The 17,526-nt window shown below is 41.1% G+C and overlaps 1 protein-coding gene across 2 annotated transcripts in view; it reads left to right on the top strand.

Moving 5' to 3' along the window:
• The window catches only part of oca2 (oculocutaneous albinism II), a 55,455-nt gene that overhangs the window by 20,244 nt on the left and 17,685 nt on the right, over positions 1 to 17,526 (top strand). For both annotated transcript variants that reach the window (XM_005919698.2, XM_042216686.1), the window contains exons 15-18: positions 4,870 to 5,002; positions 8,265 to 8,412; positions 10,396 to 10,453; positions 10,633 to 10,741. In XM_005919698.2, the coding sequence (XP_005919760.1) occupies positions 4,870 to 5,002; positions 8,265 to 8,412; positions 10,396 to 10,453; positions 10,633 to 10,741 (448 nt within the window). The remainder of the gene's footprint in view (positions 1 to 4,869; positions 5,003 to 8,264; positions 8,413 to 10,395; positions 10,454 to 10,632; positions 10,742 to 17,526) is intronic.

Genomic DNA, 17,526 nt, shown 5'->3' with positions numbered 1-17,526 from the left:
ATGTCTTGCAGGTGTTTGGTAAAAGTTTACACGATGCATATCACACTGGCTTGTGAACTCCTAATTTCAAGTCTCACATTTTGTGTTTTTGGCTTCTTAGAGCCTGAAGTAACCATACTTAGCTTAGCCTCCCTGTCATGTTCGGGTCAAATCTGACTTAAAACACTCAGAAATATTGTGTTTTACATCTGATTGCCTCAAGGCATCATGACATCCTCCACACTATGCACTTGAACATTGATGATCACCACAGGAAATGAATGAGAATCTACTCAACCTCCTCCATAAACTTAACGACCCCGTGAATGGCCCACTCAGTGACCAAATGAAAGACCCATTGAATGACCTACTGAATGACCCACTGAACTGAATTTGGGGGGGACCACAACTGGAGGGCTATGGGGTAGAAAGTTAAGTTATAAGCTCATGATTAAAAATGATGATTAATAATGGTTAAAAAATAATGACAAACCTTTTCTTTTATCATTATCAGATTTTTAAAATTTTATTGAACAGCTGTTCTTTTTCCTTTATTTAAATCTGTTTTTCAAACCGGACCTTGTGAGGATTTCAGTCAGCAGGTAAAATCTCTGCACGGAGGAGGAAAAGCGTCTGTGTTACAGCATGAACAGACTGAATACTGAGGTTTTATTAACAGGCTTTGAGAATGTTTGCTAAATTCAGTCATGATATTTAACTTGATATTAGACTGTACAATAATTCAGTCTGAAGGGACAGAATTATTATTTTTTAATTGAATGTAACTTCGATCTACAGGAGATGATAATGAAAATAATATTTTTCAGTTGTGTACAGTTAGTGTTTCCTTATTAAGCCTTCATATTTCCTCATACAAACTGAGGAATTAACAGCCTGATGCTGCATTTCCAGCACGCACACGCATGTACACTGTACATATAGACTTTTTCCTGTCCTGTGAGCAAATGTAATCATCTGTGTTTGCAGGGTTGTACATCTGCAATCTTTGTTTAGCGCAATCTGTCCATGTATTTATACAGTCGTGAGTGGTGACCCTTGTTTACGTTGATGTGTAGGTGATGAATGGAGATGTAGTGGCAATGAATCCAATTTATATTTTTGCAGCAGCTATCATAAATCACAAGAATTAAAGATGTCAAGATGTCGGTGGGAAAAGAAGCTGCTACCTCCTCTTATTTCAATGCAGCTGACCAGCATTACAGGTTGATTTTATTTCTGTTCCTGGTCAAAGGTTTGCATTTACACATGTACAGTGTTTGTGTGAAAGTCCATACAGCCATTTTCCCTTATTTTCTTACATGTAATCATTTGCAGCAGCTGTGACAGCTGTGTAGCATAACACCTTCTATTCATTCACCTTCCTGTGACGTTTGTAGCAGTATAAGCTTACAGTGTGTTGGTAAAGCCATCTACATGTGATGTGACCCCAGCTTTGGGGTTAGTCTCTGATTAAACCTGTGAGGAAGACTGCCACTCCTGATGCAATAATGTGTGAAACCATGTAACACCCAGCTTTTTTCCAGTGGTGGATGATGTGTTATAAAAGTGTTTTCAATCATCCCATCTCTGCTAATGTGTCAGGATATACAGGATCTGCAGTCAACGGAAAACATTTTTAGTATCGGAAGCTTTCTGGTTTGCAGCCCTCTTTCAGTTTGAGTTCAACTAAATCATTTTAGTGGATAAAGTTCAGAATGAACAGCAGGATATCTGCTGGCTGCACCAGAAACTCCTCAAAAGTGGCTGTTACACTCTGCTTAGCCTCTGAGAGATCCACGGAGAGCCGGCTCCCTTCCTGTTAATCAAAATGAACCAGCAGTATTTGCAATGAGTCAGGCCTCAATGAATCAGAGTGCTTCTATTAAGTAGCCCACATTTTATTTTAGTTTTCAGAAATATAGCATATTGAATCGGTATTGATGATTGCTGTTTTTTGTTACAACGAAGCTGATTTTGCTAATGAAATGCCAGCATCCTGCTTACATATCCTGATCGGTGTAGTAAGGTTTTATGACAGGATGTTAGGAGTGTGGTTAAAGCAAAGCAGAAAACTCCACGTGTGTGGAAGTAGCAGCCTGTAGTGATGGACACCTGCCCCATGTAGCTGTTGATAGAAAACTCTCTGCTCCTTCCTGTTTTGTGAATGTTGTAACGTGGCTTGTGGTTGGATTATGTCCCTCATACATACAGAAACACTATTTCCTACTACATTCCCCACTACAGCACATAACTACTTTCTCCTTCTGCTTCCTCTGGATGCTCCCTTTAGGGGTGGATCATTAGCCTCCATCTCATCCTAGCCCTCTGTCACACCAACCCTGCATGTCCTACTTCCTCCTTCATTCATAAATCTTCTCTGTAGTCTTCGTTTTACCGTGTCCCTCCTTTGCACATATTACACCAGGGGTGGGCAATTCCAGGCCCCGAGGGCCAGTGTCCTGCAGGTTTTAGATCTCACCTTGAGTCAGCACACCTGAATCACATGATTAGTTCGTTACCAGGCCTCTGGAGAACTTCAGGACATATTGAGGAGCTAATTTAGCCATTTAAATCAGCTGTGTTGGATCAAGGACACATCTAAAACCTGCAGGGACACCGGCCCTCGAGGCCTGGAGTTGCCCACTCCTGTGTTACACTATCTCATCCTTGCCTCTAACTTTTAGAAACATCCAATAACTTTCAGGTTCAGCTGTCCCTCTGATGTATGATCTTTTCCATCCTGGTCACTCCCAGTGAAAAGCTGCCACAGTCTGCAGTCCCAGTACTACACCAGTACTGCCTTGTCAAGTTGATCTGTATTCTATGATGATCCATGTTCTGGCTTAACTAAAATCCAGCCATTATTCATTACCTGAGCCTTTTGGAAACCCACTTAGACACAAGTTGTCATCTGTTGCACAAGTTTGGACAAAGCTGAAACAGCAGTGACAACATTTTACTGAGCAGAGTGTCGCTGTCTGAAAAGGGCATTGACTTGCATGTTCCTCTCATAACCTTCACTCTTTGTATACTCAGAGGAGCATGATGCTAAATCTCTACAAGATATGACATTTTCACAACTGCTTGATGTGACATCTGTTCAGTGCATGTGACATTTTGGCCTTTGCCGACGCGAGCAGTATGTGGTCTCCGGGTTACTGTAGCTCCTGTAGCGCCAGGTTTCCACAGCCCATTGTCCAGTTTGTCTTGGCTCCATTTCCCAGGTGACAGAACTGCAGGGTTACAGCCACGGCACACTCGTTCAGTCATGTCTGGCCCGCGATAAGCACAGCTTGTTTGTGCGTGCGCGGTCTGCTTACCCGTTAGTTAGTTTGCCCTGCTGGCTTGTATGTGGCGAAGGGATTTTAGGGATCTGGAGATGGAAAGAAAGGCACGTCCGTAAAGTGTGTATGCGTTTAGGTTCTGCTCCTCATCACAGTGTCCGTCTCTTTAGCTTGTTACAATCCAAGGTACCATTGTGCATATGAAAACTCTGGTATCATTTCACAGAGGGACTTTCCTTGCCAATTGGATCCCCTCCAACCAGAATCGTTGACATTGGCTCTGAAATATGGACATACCGGGGTCGCAGTTTATGGCTGCAAACAGAAATACAATCACATCAACAAGTTTAAGTTTCTCTCTTTTTGGTCTTGTGACTGTCGCAAGCACATATTGTATTCATTAGGCTGCGGGCACACAACATTTTATTATTCTTCAGCTTTTAGTTTCATCGCTGAAACCGAGATTTTAACAGGAATTGTGAATTTTTTTCATAAACAGCAGGTTCATGCAAGCAGCTGTTCTCAGTCCACCAGGCTGCCCTGCAGGTCACTGCAGATGGAGAGCAGGTCTCCATGGGGGTGCGCATAAACCAGGATGTAGCCGGGATGTGCTACAAGTGACAAAATTAACTCTGTGATCCAAAGGGAATATCTGGATTAAATCTGCTGTTTAATAATTCAGACACTTCCACTCATGTTTAGTTGCATCACCCTTTTACTATTAACCAGTTTTATCACTGAATATCAGAAACACGTTCTTTATACTGTGAAAGCATGTGAAATAAAGGCAGCGTGAGCTACTTGCAGTGTCTTTAAATGTTGCTCAATGAGAAACACCCAAGTGTTTATTTATATTTTGTTGTTTTTCTGTCACTTTAAGTTTCCTTAAAACAGGGAGAGACCATTTGGAAAAAAAGAGGAAAATTTTATCCCAAAAATGTATTTTTTGGGAGTCACATGAGAGGACCATCAGTGAGCAGAATCCCAAATGAAGGCAGGAGATAGTGGCTAGAGGTGGTGGAGCAGATGGCTGATGGAGATAAAGAGTGAAATGCAGTGAGTGAGGTGGAGACGGGAAGGAGGAGGGTTGATCGGGGAACAGAGGCTGATGAGTGAAGTGAATCTGACAGCGTGGGAAACTGAAGCGACGAGGAAAATAGAGCAGCAGGAATTACAAAGGAGAGTGTAGACAGAACATGAAAGAACGCACCGATTTGTGTGCAATAATCAAATTCTGTGTCATTTTGCTCTTAAATCAAAACTTCCAGGTACGCTGTGCGGCTCATACTTACAGTTTGGAGTGTGAATGCACCTCCTGCTATCCTCAAGAGTTCAGTGCTCTCAAGGCCCTTTATATAGTAAGGAACATAGTCTGACATCATTATAATGCACTTGTGTGGGAGGACACTTTAGGTAGCTGCTTTCCTGAACTCTGAGTTTTCTTTCCTCAGAACACCACACGACTTTTTTCACACCGTGTCTCTCCATAAAAGTCCATCGCTGCATGCACACATTTTTTGCCTAAGCCCAGGCTCAGTTTGTCACGTTTGGGTGAAATTCGACCAGACGGCAAATGTCTAACACATTTTCATTATGTTTCCTACAGGGGATTGATTTTGCCAGTTTCACAGGCTACATGTTCCTCGGAATATGCCTCGTCCTTTTTACCTCATTTCCTTTCCTGCGGATGCTCTACTGGAACAAAAAACTTTACAACAAAGAGTCCATTGAAATAGTTGGTAAGTAGCACTGCTTTGTTCATAGACTGATACTCTAATCCTGTAGACTGCTGAGGGTGACACCTATACTCAAAAAAATTCTAACTAATATAATTACATGTAATTTTGTAATTTTTTAAACACTGTAAGAAAGTTAAATTTCATGAATTCTGGCTCTAATGTTCTAATGTTTGCAGTAGAGTAAAAAAAGATGATACAACTTGTGGTGTCTTAGGGCGGAGCTTTGACTGACAAGATGCTACTCTACCAGCATCCCTCTGTTTCTCAGTCAGATCCTCTGATTATGATCAAACATGGTTTCAAACAATCAAAATGGTGATGTCACATGTCCGAGTTTAACATTTATTCAGTTATAAAAAGTAGTTTTTTGGGTTAATTTATGTTTTTCTACATGAAAAATATTTTTTTAGATGGATCATTAGGTTGTTATTAAGCTGAGTGGACTCGAGTTATAAAAAATATAGTTACCTGCTGGATACAGCACAACCTGAAATCATTTGTGATGGTTTTTGAGTATTATTAAGAAGAGTATTAACCCCCAATAACATCTTGGCACACAATAGCTTCCCAATAAACCTTCTCAGGCAATGCACTGGCCTCACACAAACATAATTAACTCGGCATTACGGCCTCATCCCTCTAATTTCCACTTGAGATGCGTGCTGCCTTCAGTTTTCACTTTTTCAATTTCCACACTGTTCCACTCACACTGTTAGATATCTCTGCCATCTCCGATATTACATTTCTGGATCATATATTGCTGCAAAAAGATTCTGTGTGCGTGATGTAATAGTTCATGGTTGTGTGTGTGCGTGATTTTTTTTAAATTTTATTATTTAAAGTAGGTTACTTAATTTGGAGAGGTCTGAAAAGGTCATGCTCAATGGAGCCTCTCCTGGAGGTTTGTTATTTAGGAACACAGGACAGAACTCCCTGTTCCTTTTTATACTAAAAACAAAAAACAAAAACATACAAAATAACCAAAAAAAGTACTGTGTTCGCCTTATTGAGAAGGGAGTGGAATTGTAAAATATTCATACTTTTTGCTGAAGAGTAGTCTTCAGAGCCGGGTGATACAGATTTCCACATCAGTCAAGGTTTTAAAAAAAAAAGTTTATAATTGGAACAAAGCCTGTGATCCAGTTCGACAGTCAAACCAAGCTGCCCATCATGCACGTGTAACATTCTTCAATCTCTTCACATCATATATAAAAGCCTCAGTGGCAGTGCTGCTGCCCTCCATCTCTGCCTGCTGCTTCGATCCATCCACCACCTCTGTCTTCAACGTTTTTACCTCAGTCGGGACCACTACAGTTGAAAGATGCTCATTTCCCTCTGCAGTCATTTATATGTGAAAAAGAAAGTTTTCCTGACTCTCTGCAGGTAAAGCCTTACTCTTTGAATAGGGAATAAGAGGGTAAGTCAGGTGCTGCTCATCAAATGCACTTGATTAACTGATCATCAACAATGTGAACACCTCTGTAAAAACAAAAATTGTGCAGTTTTTTGCTCTTGAGTATTCAGGATTGTTAACATGATGCCAAAATCTTCCGAGGAGTGGACGGCCCCAAGATCAGACTGTGCAATGCTCAGAGAAACTGGAAAAACCCCAAGCGTTAGCATGCTAAGTATTAAAGTTAACAAAAAGAAAACTAAAGCTGAATCTACAAGCTACTGTGAAACCTGTGAAAAACTTTTTCACATAACGGTATATTTGGTGATAGGGCTGTGGGACCCTTCCATGTGTATGCGTGAGCATGAAAGTGGGGAGTGCAGCAGTATAAAGGTTTGACATGAAGTGGGGTGAAGATGCGTTGCAAAGTGGCTTGCAGATGCTCTTCAAATGTAGGCAGATTAAAGAAACTCTAAAAACACACCTGCACGGGATTCAGCAGTGGAAACATGAGCTCAGAGCCTCGATGCCAACGTTTGGGCCTCTTGGTGAACAAAGTTTACAATTAATTTGATAAAACTAACTTTTTGACCTTTAAAATTCAAAAGTATTTGTGATGATAACCTAACTCAGACATCATTTACTGGGGTAGAATGCCTTTATCTCCTTTTTCACCAGCTAACATCCCTTGAGGGTCTGGTGACTCACAGTGTGTCCGACACCACATGGCTCATGTGAGAAAACCCCGTTACTCTGATGTTCAGTTGCTCTGACTAGTTGGCAGTGAACAGACTCACTCATCCAGAGAGCAGCCTGATAGCAACACGGGACTCCTTTCTTTTCCATTAAAAAACTATTCATCTAATCTGGTGTACCGCAGCCCTTTTATGTATCTTCTTAATTATCCAGCAACAGGAAAGAAAATGATTTGGCCATCCCTGAAGACTTGGAACAATGTTCAGAGAGAGAGAAAGGATCACAGACTATGCTGGTTTGGAGCATGACTGTCCTCCATCATTCTGTCTTACTGTAGATCTGGCTTGTAAGACTGGGGAGATAGATAATAAGCATACAAAACAAAACACAACAACAACAATAAAAGAAAAAAAGATATTTGTTTGAAACTGTTAAGAATTCTTCCGGAAACACAGTCACCTCCTATCATTGTTTACCCACACTATCAGACTTCCCCCCTCTGAGATGACCCCAGCATGGGATGATTGAAGCAGAGACCATGAGGCTGCTCAGTGGTCACCACAATCCTCACATTTAAGCTGTGAGCAACACCGACTGTTCGGAGCTGTTCTGTCACACTGAGCAGCGGGCAAACTAAAGCAAGCTTTTACCCATCACCACGGTGACCGTTCGATGCTGGCCTAAATCTGACCCCGTGGAGTTTCTTCTTCTTCTCCTGCCAGCCTGGTCTTGCTAAGAGTGCATGTGGCTGGATCAGCTCAAACCCCCTACCACGGCTGGTAATTGTGCAGATTTGCTAACAGGAAATGTTTTTTTTCCCTCTTTCTCCCTGCACTGCTTAGATCCTATTATGGTCACCTAGCAACCTTCCTGAAAAAGGATGGCACCTACTGATATCTACATAAGGGTCCCATATCCTCAGGTTGTATCACTGGCGGTTCCTGGGTTGGTCAATGCACCCATCGCCAGGCTGCATTAGGCCCTCTGTGGGGGCTCACATATTGGGCATATTGACTGAAAACATCACCATGTTCTCTCAGCTGTAGAAGATATTACCAGACAAATATCCGTTATAAGCGTACTGCATTTTGCTGCTGAGCTTCATCACTGTAACTTTGAAGTCTGTGTGTCGTACATGCACTGAACAGGTGCCGTTCTCTCTTTGCCCTGCAGAACTCAAGCATGAGATCCTGGTTTGGAGGCAAACGGCTCAGCGCATAAACCCCGCCAGCCGAGAGGAGACAGCTGTGAAATGTCTTTTAATGCAAAAAGTCCTCAACCTGGAGAGTCTGCTGCGAAACATGATGAAGACCTTCCAAAGGTTAAAGAAAGCACAAGAACACAGAACATTAAGAATCACATTGTCTGTACTGTTAATGTCGTTTTTCAAAAGCCAACCTGCTGTATATTGCTTCGTACACATCTTTTCACTAGATGCAGTTATCAGTACTAATCAATAATACATGATTTAACAAGAGAATTCATGGCTGGTGTGATTACTGAAAACACACACTGCAAATACGTTGTGAACAAATTAATTTCGTAAGTTGGGGTTCCACTGTATAATAACAGGTGACAGAACACAAGAAGAACTCGATAGAACTCAATAAAAACTAAACAAAAGACCTGGGATGATGACACACGTCACTGACGCAACCTGGCTGGTGTACACATCGAGACCACCAAGAAAACGGATGAATAAGACTGACTTTGACCACAAGGGGCCACTGTAGTAAAAAAGGAAAAAGGAAAAGGCTCATTAAAGGCTAGAAATGTGACATAGCCACGATAGCACCGCGGTGTGTGGTCGGTTACAAAGTAGCAATCATATAAAACTCTTGCATGCAATAGTAACACTGTAACTGCACATTCCACTTCCACTGTTACAGTATTTTCTGCACTATAAGGCGCACTTAAAATCCTTAAATTTTCTCAAAAATTGACAGTGGGCTTTATAATCCGGTGCACCTTATGTATGAATTCTGGTTGTGCTTACTTACCTCAAATGGATTTTATGTAGTACACGCCGCTCAGAAATCTGTCAAAAATGTTTTAGTCTGACTTTGGTAAGCTATGAAGCCACACCGCTTGATGGATTGTCGGAGCGTTATGGCTACTGTACTCAGGAGCCTCGCGGAGTAATCTGAGTCCAAACTCCATCCGCTTCAGGCCCCAAGTCAAACGAACACTACGGCATCACTGAGAGTTAAAAACTGTCTAAATTCTTTCATCTTTAATCAGCGTTGCTACTTTGCCAGGTGTAACAATTAAGTTTAACATCCAGGCATCCATGAAAACAGAATTTATTAAATTTAACTGAGTTAGAAGTTAGCAGGAAGTTAGCACGCTAGTTTCCACCTAAATATGATATTGCATGTTCTGACTGAGAGATTTCTGAAAAAATTAAAACGTACAGCTCTGCTATCACTTCCAACATGAATGAAGACAGAAAACTAAACAGCAATGACGTTTGTAGCGTTACTGAAGTTGGGCTAGCTGGTATATAATGATGTGCTACGTGATCGCTAGCAACACAGCTATGTTAGCATAATGAGTTGAGTAAAGTTTGACTTATCTGACTGTTTTGTTTTGCTTAATGTGCCTTATAATCCGGTGCACCTTATGGTCCGAAAAATACGGCATTTGTTTTTACCGTTGAAATTAAGTATAAATCTAGAAGTGTGTCTCCCTAACATCAGTGCATGTATGTTAGACCTCAGACTAATCCAAAGGTTGGTGGTTTGTAAGCTCAGACTTCAGACTGCTCCTGGATCTGTGCAATATCAATATATTGGAAGAAAGTTAGCTAAAGGAAGGAGGAGCTTAAATATCGTTTTCAGACACTGGATGAGCTAGGTGCTGCTCCAAATCCAAGCTCAAACAAATGAGGATTATTCCTAATTCTGAATCACACAAAGCTGTAAACTCTAGCAGCCCAACATTAGAAATATGGAGCTGGAGAAGAGCATAATAGGTCCCCTCTAATTATTTAAAACACAAGCATGGCACCAAGCATGACATTTTCAGTTCAGTCCAGAAATAGTTTGTTTTTTTCCTGTTCCTATTTTTCTGTGCCTGCTTTCCGGACCATCATAGCAATTACAGAAAATAAATACAAATTTTGAAGGGCAGGAAATGCAGAAATAAATCCTTCACACTACACAACGCTCAGCATATGGTTATAAACTGCTAAAAATAAGCACTCTGTTTCTATGAGATGATACTTTTTCCATTTTTTGTTTGTTTGTTTTTTGACACTGTGCATTTGCCTAATGTGAGATTTAAATGTTGTTGTGTCTGACAGACAAATTTCTCAGGAAGATAAGAACTGGGAGCAAAACATCCAAGAACTGCAGAAGAAGGTAGGCTTTGATTCTTCACCTCACACATTTTCCTCAATCACTGTGACTGGTGCATTGATGTAATCTCAGTAATGAAGTAGGTCTAGTCTTTGAAAGTTCGCTTAAGACAAATCCTGTCATTCTTCTGATAACATCAGCTTTTCCACCATTCACAAAAAATACATTTTCCTCCTACGCAGCACAGAATTACTGACAAAGTTCTGCTGGTGAAGTGTGTGTCCGTCCTTGGCGTTGTGATCTTCATGTTCTTTCTCAACTCCTTCATTCCCAGCATTCATCTCGATCTTGGTAAGCCCCGCACTCTCTCATTATTGCACTGTTGTTACGGGCATCACTGGGTGGTTATGGGTTCCGTCATGTAATTATGAAACACAGCTTCCTGTGCCCTTGCAATTTAAAAGAGAGTAAATAATGGGTTGACTAGCAAATGAAACCAACAAATTACATGGCTACAAAGCTGCAATTAAGGCCACCGTGTTCCATCCCTCCACGAGCTTCTAAGCCTGTACTGATGAACAAAATTTCAGTAAAGCTGCAAAAGGCTGTCTTAAGACACTCAACCAAAATTTGGGGCAAAAATAGGCAGTGCAAAGTTTGACAAACCTCCACTAGATGTAACATATTGAAAAAGATATGTCAGAATCTCTATTTTGTTCAAGCTCCCATGTCATTTTTACAGAAAATCTCTCTCTTCTGATACATTTTGTAAATCATCATACGATTTCGAAACACTCTTTGCTTACATTCAGAACCGTTCACCCCTGACTGATTCGTCTTCATATTAAACATATTTACTAAAGAGTAAAATACTTATCGCTTTGAAAGTCTAATTGCTGCTGTTGTGTTACGTTTTGCATTCTGGAGCTATGCCACCTGTAAAACTTTTACTGTGCACTTTATTCTTGAGGGTCTACTGCAGAAGTGTTTATAGGTAAGTTAGCTGGTCACACTGGCTCCTCAGTGTGGCAAACTCCCTGTGGCATTTCGTTCAAAAGCAATTCATCATCTGCTTAGCAAATATTGCCTTTTTAAGCAGATATATGACTCTCATGGACTCTGCAGCAGAGGAGAAGCTGAAGGAACCAACAGCAGCACCTTTTTTTTTAATAGTCTGGGCAGAACCTGCAGACCACGCAGGAACCCTGAATCTGGGCTTTAAACTTTAAGTTTTATGAATCCATCAGATTCTAAGTAACTAGCATTCAAAACCCAGACACACACAGGAGGAGCTTGCTGTGGAAACTCCCCTCCACTGTTTCAGATGACTCATGAGTCAATGGCTACTGAGCCACAGGGGAGAGCAGATTACCTATTAATCCAAAGGTTGGTGGTTTGATTCCTGGCTCCTCACAGTCTGGGACAAGAAACTGAACCCTGTAATTGCTCATACATCCTTTGGAGTGTGTGTGTGATAGTGAACCATTATATTACTATTACATTACTATTTTGCTATTCTATCCAATTAAGTCATGAAGCCTAGTTTACGACCTTAACCCACTACAGTCCTCAGTTTTTTCCCCCCAAATCTGAATCCTGATTTGTTGCGGTGCGGTCTCACTCCACCCCCAGCACCCCCCCTCTGGCTTGGACTTTTATCCCTGCTCTCACAGTGAGCTGCTACCCACTGCCTCCCCTACAGCTAGATGAGGTGCTCTCTCCCTCATTCAAGTGGAAATCTCTGTCTCTGTAGCTCTCACTGCACCTCTTGAACAGTGCCGGATAACCCGGGGTCCCAGTGGATCCACATGTTCAGGCATACTGCTGGAAATCAAATCCCTTTTTCTTTTCAGGCTTTCTCGATCCCTTTGTATTCTCTGTTTTTTAAAAACTCTCTCAGGTGTGTAATCACAGTCACAAGAGAAAGGTTCTGTTGCCCGGTGGGATTTTTCACTTTTCCAAAGCTTCTCCAAAGATCATTTCCTTCAATGCTGATAATAGGTCTGCAGGTCGGGGTTTGTGCTTGACTAACCAATGCGCCTGTTATATATTTGGATCAGGGTTAAGCAGTAACTACGACTTGCATCTATTCCATTCTGTTTCAGTATATTATAAAATGTTGATTAAACAACAGGGAGTGCTGGAAAGATTGTCTGTGCTATTCCATAGATGCATAATTGCACACATGTCTCTGCTTCTCTTAATAGAGACAGCTTTGCATGTTTTTTCCTTAAAGCCAAAAACATAAAAAGCTGCTTTAAAAATTAAGTATTATTATTTTAGGTTTCCAGAAGAAATTTTAACCACTTACAGCTGTTTGTGTTAGGAGATTGCACAAAGGTACAGACGTGGTCCAGAATTTAGAATAAAATAAAATGATGAACCAAAGTCCAAGAAAACAGCTACAAAAGGTAAAAACAGAAACCAGGAAACAAGTAAAGAAAGCACATGAAAGGCAAACAAATAATCCGACGAGATCAAAGGAAAAGACAAAATAATAAAAAGTTAGGATGCTGTGTAAAATATAGCTTAAAACCACAGTTCAGTGATGCAAATCTGAAAGCATACAATCACAGATTAAAGTTAATGTGAGCTGGGCATTGATTTTGAAGTCACACGAGAAAACAAACCGATGACGTAAAACATAAAGTAGCCCAAAGACAGATAAAGACAGAAAGAGGAGAGTACAGCACACATGGGAAGAGAATAACAGGAAAACCATGACTTTGCTCCTCAGTATCCAATATCTGCAGCAGCATGTAGAGTTAACATGAGATTATCACCAACAGGTTATCAAGTTCAACACAATCTCACAGCAGTTTGCGAAATAGTCATCTCTAATATTCTGATTCGTGCTGCTTGGCACGGATTACCACCTTTACTACCACTTCTTTGAAAGACCCAATTTACTTGGATGTCTGGGTTCTCCCCGAAGAGCCACAGACATGAAAAATGCTTCCCATCAAAAATACATTTAAAATCGTGCAATATTGCCAAAATCAGAAACACCCCATCTCAGAGTAACTAAAAGCTCCTGAACAGAGAGTAGAATGAGCGACCGCATTTCCCCCATACTGGCTTCTCTTCACTGGCATCCTGTTAAGTCCCTAGAATTGAATTTAAAACCTTTCTCCTGGATAATCAGTTTCTGTCATATTTTAAAGATCCCATATTATCCTAACAGAGCATTTCTCTTAGACTGCAGGTTTATTTGTGCTTCTAGAGTTTGCGAATGGGAGGCAGAGCCTTCAGCTATCAGGCACCACTGCTGTGGAAACATCCCTTACTCATGCTGCTATAGGCTTAGGCTGCTGGAGCGCTTCCCATGATGCACTGAGCATATCATCTGCCATCACATCTTTTTACTCCCAGTGTTTTGTATATCTGTGTGTATCTTTTTATTTTTAACTGCTGTTATGTGTTTTGTCCCCATCCTCTCTTTCTCTCTTCTATTTTCCCACCACGTTCCCTCATTCTCTGTCCCACTTCCTTGATCTTAACAGCATCTTAATAATGCTAACACTGTCCCTAAATGAAGATGGCCGTCATCATACACTTGCTGTCATCCCCCCGCCTCACCGCTGAGGCCACTCAGCCACCAAACACGCTCGGTTAATTACAGGTGCTGCTCAGGTCGCTGCGCCGCGACATTTGTTAAATGGGAATGACCCCACAGCTGCATGTTCTCTGTCCCCGTGGAGGGACAGGAGCTGGTCCAAACACAGCTCTCATTACACGCAGGTGAGAGTCAGATTCGAGTACTGCAGCAGTCCCAGGCTGTTCATTTACATGGCTTTTAAAAATTGAGCCTCACTAAAGCTTCATTAACTTTACACGCTAAGATTTCATTTCAGTCTGATTATTGGCTGCTCGTTTGATCCCTCTAATGTGTCTGCAGTGTTGTGGGTTACATCTGTAATTTGTGAATAATTTCATGAGAATTTCTAGTTTTTTTTTATTTGACTGAAACTGTTTATGTTGGTTAAATTCTAATATTTAAAGGATGCCTTGTGTTCACTGTCTTTGGTCTATGCCTTAAAGACAGCAGTGATGAAACGTTTTTACAGCATATTTCTTGTCTCAGACGCTGTGCTCCCAGCAGCTGTCAGCTGCTCAGACTCACCTTAAAGCTCTTCTTAATTGGAGAGCTCTTTAGGCGTGTCTGCGGCTTATTCCCGTACAGAAGACAGATCAGGTAAAAATCAGCACAGAGGAAATCAAAGGTGTCTTTACAGTGATGAGAAATAGAAATTCATGAAGTGGAGTTGTAATTATTTTCTGTTAGCTGAACCAGAGCTAGTTTAAAGTTTATGGCGGAAGTTGACTTTCATTAACTGAGCGTTAAAATGTGTCAAATGAAACTACACTGATGAGCTGCAACACTGAAACACTTGATGAGTGCCAAGCATCCCTGTGGATCGTGGCATTCATGTGATTTTGACATGCACGGCCAGGGTAATGTTGTTACAGACTCGCATAACTCTGCCAGATGGTAGTTCAGGATACTCCTGAAGAAGCCAGAACCTCAGGGGGAGCCTGTGGCCTGGGACATAGAGCAGGTTATGTACCAATTCAATCATCAGTGCTTTGATTTCCAGTTTGCATGACAAAAAGGCCTTGGGCAAAATATTGAACCCCAAATAGCCCCCCAATGCATTCATTAGTACCTGAGTATTTTGGTAAAAGAAGTGCTTAAAGGCGTAGCGTAAAACAACCCCAGACAGCAGTCACTCACATACGGGACTTGTTTTTCTGCCCTTCTGGCTAATTTTAAATTCCTATTTTTTGTCTTTGTTCCTTCAGTCTTTCTCACTGTGTTTGTACTTCCCTCCTGTGTTCATTTTCCTGCTCTCATTAGTGTCTCCTGTGTGTTGTTATGCTCCTCTCCTTAGTGTTTTTTCAGTCTGTTAAATCGTTATCTCCCAAAGTGCCCTGTGTACACTTTACTCATTGTTCCTCCTGTTGTGTTTACCCCGTTTGGACTCATGCTATTTGCCTAATGAACTTTGGTCATCCTGCCTCTGCAGGGTCTCTTTGTTTCCCCACTGAAGTATGAATTAAAGGCTCTGGTTAAGGCTATATGAATGAAATAAATAAATTAGGCAGTGTATGGATTATACATGTAAGGTGGGTGCAGTCTGAGCAAAACAGAAGCTACGAATCCCAAAACTGAATATTGATATGTAACTTTTTATGTTTCTCTCTGCACCTCATTTCGCATTGCCCAGCTGTTCAGAATCACTTTCTATTTTTAACTTTATGATGATTTTTTCATTTTTATTATTGCCTTCAGAGTAAAGGCATTTTGGAGAACTAAAATGGGTGATAAAAACAGAAATTTAGCAGGTTATTAACATGTAAACATGCTGTTAAACTGCAATATTGTTTGTTTTTCCATCTTCTTATCAGCCTCTCTGAACATAAACCACCCTCTGTTGCTTTCTCTTTTGTGTCCTTCCATGGCACTTCCTTCTTCACTAATTCCCTTTAGTTGTGAAATTATTTCCCCTAAGGCCTCACCCAAGGCAATTACTGGTGCTCACCTGTTTAATCAAATTTTCTCCAAGTGGATGCACCCCCTTCCCTCATTCAGAAACACTGATTGTAAATATCAGCAGGCTGGTGCCAACTCCCATCCACCTGAATGCAATGTGATGAAATGACATTTTTGTGATAATGAACACTTCATCAGTCCCACACAGACGAACCAAATACTTTGGTCTTTGTTTCCAGCGGGTAGCACTTCATTGCGATGATCTATTTATTAGATCCTACTGAGTACATGTGCCAAAACCCAAATATTCTCAATATTCTCAGACAGTTTTGTTCATCTAGTGCAGGGGTCCCCAATCCCAGTTCACGAGGGCCGGTGTCCCTGCAGGTTTTAGATGTGTCCTTGATCCATCACAGCTGATTTAAATGGATAAATTAACTTCTCAACATGTCTTGAAGTTCTCCAGAGGCCTGGTAATGAACTAATCATGTGATTCAGGTGTGATCTAAAACCTGCAGGGACACCGGCCCTCGTGGACTGGGATTGAGGACCCCTGATCTAGTGTCTCCTTACTGTGGATGTAGTTTTCACAGGACTCTGCAACGTGCTGAAAAACCAAGTGCATCCTTACTTTTCCATAGGAATTAAGAGGGCAAGTAGCAGCCTTGTGCTGCTAATCAAATGCAGCTGATTGATCATCAGTAAGCGTGAGCACCTCCATAAAAGCAGACGTTGTGGTGGTTTGCTGGTCTGGGTCATTCAGGTGTGTGTTAACACCATGCCAAGCAACTGTTGCTGTCCACCAATCTGTGAACAGTTATAAGGCTCATTCTATCCAGGACAGCTGCTAGTTTTCCAAAAAATTGGACATCCCAATAAATTCACCAAAAAGCTCAGATTGTCCAGTGCTCAGAGTAACTGGAAAAAACCCAAGAGTTTAATTGCAGAGTCTACAGGCCCTGGTTACCATTTAAAATGGTAAAGTCCACGACAGAGCAATTAGAAGAAGACTGAACACATATAGCTTGGTTGGAAGAGTTGACAGGAGAAGGCCTCTTCTCTCTTAGACAAACATGGCAGCAAGGCTTAGGCTCTCAAAGCTACATCTAAACAAACAACACGACTTCTGGAACAATTTCAGATGAAGCCCAAGTGTAGATCTTTGTCCATAGTGCACAGCAACATGTTTGAAGTAAACCAAACACATGATATCAGGACAAACACAAACACTACAAACACTGACCAAGAAGTACTCTGTATACCAAAGTGTACTAAACTCATATCAAATATGAGGCCATTTTTCTGACAGCTAAAACTTGCCTAAACCGATTCATGAAACAGGAAAATGATCCCAAGCACTGCAGCAAAAATTCTACAGAATGACTGAAAAAGAAACGAATCAAGGTGCTGGTCTAGTTAAAGTCCAGACCTCAGCATGACTGAAATCCTGTGGTGGGACCTTAAAAACAAATCCATCAAACTTCATAAAAATTCATCCATTTGAGAGAAAGTCGAAGACCAGCTAGTTTCTTTTTTTTTAATCATTAATGGCATCTATCTATCTATCTATCTATCTATCTATCTATCTATCTATCTATCTATCTATCTATCTATCTATCTATCTATCTATCTATCTATCTAT

The sequence above is a fragment of the Haplochromis burtoni genome, unplaced genomic scaffold (assembly GCF_018398535.1).
Source record: "Haplochromis burtoni strain Fernald_Lab_line unplaced genomic scaffold, NCSU_Asbu1 Contig_13, whole genome shotgun sequence".
Classification (NCBI taxonomy): domain Eukaryota; kingdom Metazoa; phylum Chordata; class Actinopteri; order Cichliformes; family Cichlidae; genus Haplochromis; species Haplochromis burtoni.
This window is presented reverse-complemented; position numbering and strand designations above follow the sequence as displayed.